Raw genomic sequence first — 4,050 nt, 5'->3', positions numbered from 1 at the left:
AAAAGGATCAAAACTCAACTATAGATTAAACATTATTAAACAGTACATTTAAAAATGTATCAAACTTCAGCAATAGAATAATGCATTGTTACTTAATACCTTTTTAAAGTATCACTTCAACAATAGAACTATAAATTGGTGCTAATTATGGAGGGTGAGTCGCTTTTTTATGAAATCGGTTTTGAATATGCAAATTAAGTCGCGGTGGAACAGAATGTATCAGAACTAGATAGAGGCATTGTGTAGGTAGTGTGGGGTCACCAGATATTGATTGCATTTGGAAAAAATATGTAACAGACCGTCCGACGCTAAATATTCGTACACTTAGATCATAAAAATATGTTCAGATCAGAGGTTTAGAATTTCCAAGACCGAGATATCCATTTTACGTAATGGCATCAGAAAATAAAGGAATTTTGATCAACTTTGGGATACCAGGATCGCCCAGAAAGGGGCTTACAACAAGTTGTACCCCAACTATGGTAAGATTTCTGTGAGGATATGGGTTTAGTAAGATTAATTGGGACACCAGGATCGTCCAGAAAGGGGCTTACAACAAGTTGTACCCCAACTATGGTAAGATTTCTGTGAGGATATGGGTTTAGTAAGATTAATCTTTCAGTCATACTTCCTGTTTAATCATTATATTAGGGGTGGGTGCTATTTCACTTTTTTTCCAAATATTAAAGTTCTACCTAGCACTGTGTCAAAACAAACTTGGTAATATTTTTTCAAAACTTATAATTCCCTCTAACTCCCCTGGATGTACCCCTTGAAGTATATGATATGTGTAAGTTAGCCATTTTTTCTTATATATCTGATTACACATGTTAATATTAACTTCAGTGAAAATATGGGTAAACCTGACATATCTTTTTTTTTTTTCATTTGTGAACCCCATCTGACCTGAACAATATACACTTTGAAGATTGGAATATAAGGAACTTTGATGGTTTCTACCAAATTTTGGTATGCTTCTAATTACTGTTTAATATGTACATATATTTGAAACCAGTGAATTGCTATGCTTGTTTGACAATAGTTAACTATAATTATTATTGTTATAGTTAAGGAATTGAAGATGACTTGATAGAAAATCAGCAACCGTAATATTATATAAGTATGAAGGAATAATGTTTCACATGTGAGTCCGATTATATTGTATAGTTTGTTATTGTTGCAGATAACTGACCATGGTATCTGTTGAAACTAGAGCCAAGAGCAAAAAAAAACCTTTGAAGTTGATGAGCAACCCCAAGGAACTCTTCCAACAAAAAAATAACATAATCAAAGTGATGTTTTATCTTCTTCGTCCAAAACATGCAGGGCAGACACAAAAATCTGGAGAAAATGTAGCAGATATGCTAGCATCTCTTCTGCAGGAGCACTGGCTGTTCTGCAATCTGTATACAACTTCCACTAAAAATATACAGGAGCACATACTCAAGCTTTATGAAGATTTTGTAATCTTGTACAAACAAGAAAACAGAGACAGAGTGACTCTTCTCACAAAAAAATTGCTGACTTTATTTCAAGCAGTGGAACATTCTTTGATATGGGTAATGAAGAAAAACTTTAATATAACAGCCTGATGATGACAAAACCTTGTCGAAACGTTGTACATTTGCTGTTATATTAAAGTTTTTCTTCATTACCCATTCAAGCCGTCTCCAGCCATTATTAGTCTCAAAGTGGGTTCCTCGTCATCGAATTTGAACTCTTTGATATATTCTGTGAGGATTCGGATCCAAGAAAGAAGCTGTGGGACTTTCATGGTGTCAAGATGACAGATATTGAGTGGAAATTTCTACAAGATCAGCGAAGTGAGAGAAACATGTATTGTCTAGACTATGTAGATAAAAAGTGGTCAAAGCCAAGAGAAAAACGTAACCAAGACTTGCGTGCTCTTGAGAAAATGAGAAAGTTCAGAGACAGTGAACAATACATGTCCACAGTGACCATTTTTGACAGTAGTGAAGCTTCAGCAGAGGATATTGGTGAAGAGTCCTACAAACCATCAGATGAAGCAGAGAGTGATCCACCTACAAGAAAAAAGAGAATAGTTTTCCAAGAATCTGAAGCTTTGGATGATCCATTGCCCAGCGAGTTCAAGTATGTACGCTGTAGTATACGAAAGGTCAGACCAGAATTTTATGAAATAGTTAACAAGTTGAAAAGCTGTTTGCACATGTCACAAAACCAAGCAGAAGCTGCTGTACTTGAAACAGCTAACAAAATGTTTGGAAGACACTGGAAATGCCATAATGAGGGAGGTGTAATAGAAAAGAAGAGTGTCAGAGATGTAGGAAAGAGCAATGAAATCATGGCACATGACCAGATGATAAAATAAATAATGTCCTCAGATTGTAAAGCAACGGTCACATATTCAGATAACAGATCAAAGAAACAGGGAGCTGGTTCATTTATAGTGCAAGGAATCATTATTAATGGAAAGTACAGAGTCCTAACAATGAATATTACCTCAGAAAGTAAAACCAACCTTGCTCAGGTGAAATTAACAACTCTTCACATTCTCTCAGCAACAGGTGCTGTTGAAACAAAAACACTGTTTGAGAAAAGTGGCTTTGTCATCACTAATCAGACAGCACATAAATTCAGTGTGGAAGCTGAAGTTGCAGAGCATCTAGGCTCAGTTTGTTTGTTTTTGTTTTCTTTTGAATTTCGCGCAAAGCTACACGAGGGCTATCTGCGCTAGCCGTCCCTAATTTAGCAGTGCAAGACTAGAGGGAAGGCCACCCACCGTCAACTTGGGTTACTCTTTTTACCAACGAATAGTGGGATTGGCTGTCACATTATAATGCCCCCACAACTGAAAGGGCGACTATGTTTGGTGTGACGGGGATTCGAACCCGCGACCCTCAGCTTGTGAGTCGAGCACCTTAACCACCTGGCCATGCCGGGTCGTCTAGACTCAGAGAATATGCCTGTCCACTGATTGCATTACAAGACTGATAAACCGTGACTTTGATCACAGTCTTGGAATAAGGCAAATTAATTTGACATGCATATTTTGCCAAAGAAGAACAGATCTGTGAGTCTAAAGGATGAACGCTTTAATCGTTTATCTCTCACATGTATCACTATGATGATGTTGCATCATTTCTTGGAAAGTTTGAACATGTGACAAATCAGTTGTTATGCATTGTTCAATGCTTTCTAGATTTGGATTTTTACTGTGGATAGGTTTTCAGCATTCGAAGTACAAGGATTGGATATGTGAGGCTGTTGAAAAAGTCGCTCAGGAATACCAGCCACAAGTTATGAAGCTACTCAGTCCTATGTTTCCAACATTAGCACAAGTATTTCAGAAACAAAAACGAGATATAATTGGATTTGGAGAGCATGACAAGAGTTCACAATCAGGGCTGACGAGAGGGGGGCAGCTACCCTGGGGTCTGTTGAGGGACCCGGCAGTGGGATATTCCAAAGCTCACTAGAAATGCATATTACTTAATGAGTTACAATGGCTACTTCTTTTTCATGGATTCACGAAGAAATTTGTCACCTAAATTTCATTTATGAAAAATCAGCAAAAGTTAATAAATAGAATGAAAGGGTGGCCCAGTAATATTCCTGACCCCGGGGCCTCAGCTGGCTCTCGACGCCCTTGTTCACAATACGTTCTGTCCAAGATAGACAGGGAAAAACTTGACAAAGCACCCATTAAGAGGACGAAATGGAGCAACTTTTCACCCATTACTTCTCTACCTACTGCATATCTCGAATTTCCCGCCTTATTAATCCTTCTTCCCATTGTTTTCTTTCTTCTCCCCTGTTTATGTCGCATCCGGCATTTACTTGGGGGTTCAATTTGCTCCCGCTGTTTTATGCCTCTTCCTTCCTGCCTTTCTAAGTAACATGTAGATATAGTTTATCGTTTATTACTCCTTAACATGTTTACATATAGTATTTCGTTTAGAATTAGTTCGTTACTCCTTAACCTATACTTATCAAGCTATAATGTTTAATAATACAGGCTCTCCAGCGTTCCTAGTATTTCCTAGTTTTCCTAGTTTTTCCTAGTTTTTC

The 4,050-nt window shown here is 37.5% G+C and overlaps 1 protein-coding gene across 1 annotated transcript; it reads left to right on the top strand.

Moving 5' to 3' along the window:
- The first annotated feature begins 1,783 nt into the window (after positions 1–1,783).
- LOC106461746 lies at positions 1,784–2,350 on the top strand. The gene has a single exon (XM_013921594.1). The coding sequence runs from the start codon at positions 1,784–1,786 to the stop codon at positions 2,348–2,350; it is 567 nt and encodes a 188-aa protein (XP_013777048.1).
- Positions 2,351–4,050: the final 1,700 nt, after the last annotated feature.

Source organism: Limulus polyphemus, unplaced genomic scaffold (genome assembly GCF_000517525.1).
Source record: "Limulus polyphemus unplaced genomic scaffold, Limulus_polyphemus-2.1.2 Scaffold1023, whole genome shotgun sequence".
Taxonomy (NCBI): domain Eukaryota; kingdom Metazoa; phylum Arthropoda; class Merostomata; order Xiphosura; family Limulidae; genus Limulus; species Limulus polyphemus.
Note: the sequence above shows the minus strand (reverse complement) of the source record. Positions and strands in the feature narration are given on the sequence as shown.

Bases quoted from the DNA above. Each gene is read 5' to 3' on its own strand.
- LOC106461746 (XM_013921594.1), top strand. From the start codon at position 1,784: ATGACAGATATTGAGTGGAAATTTCTACAAGATCAGCGAAGTGAGAGA.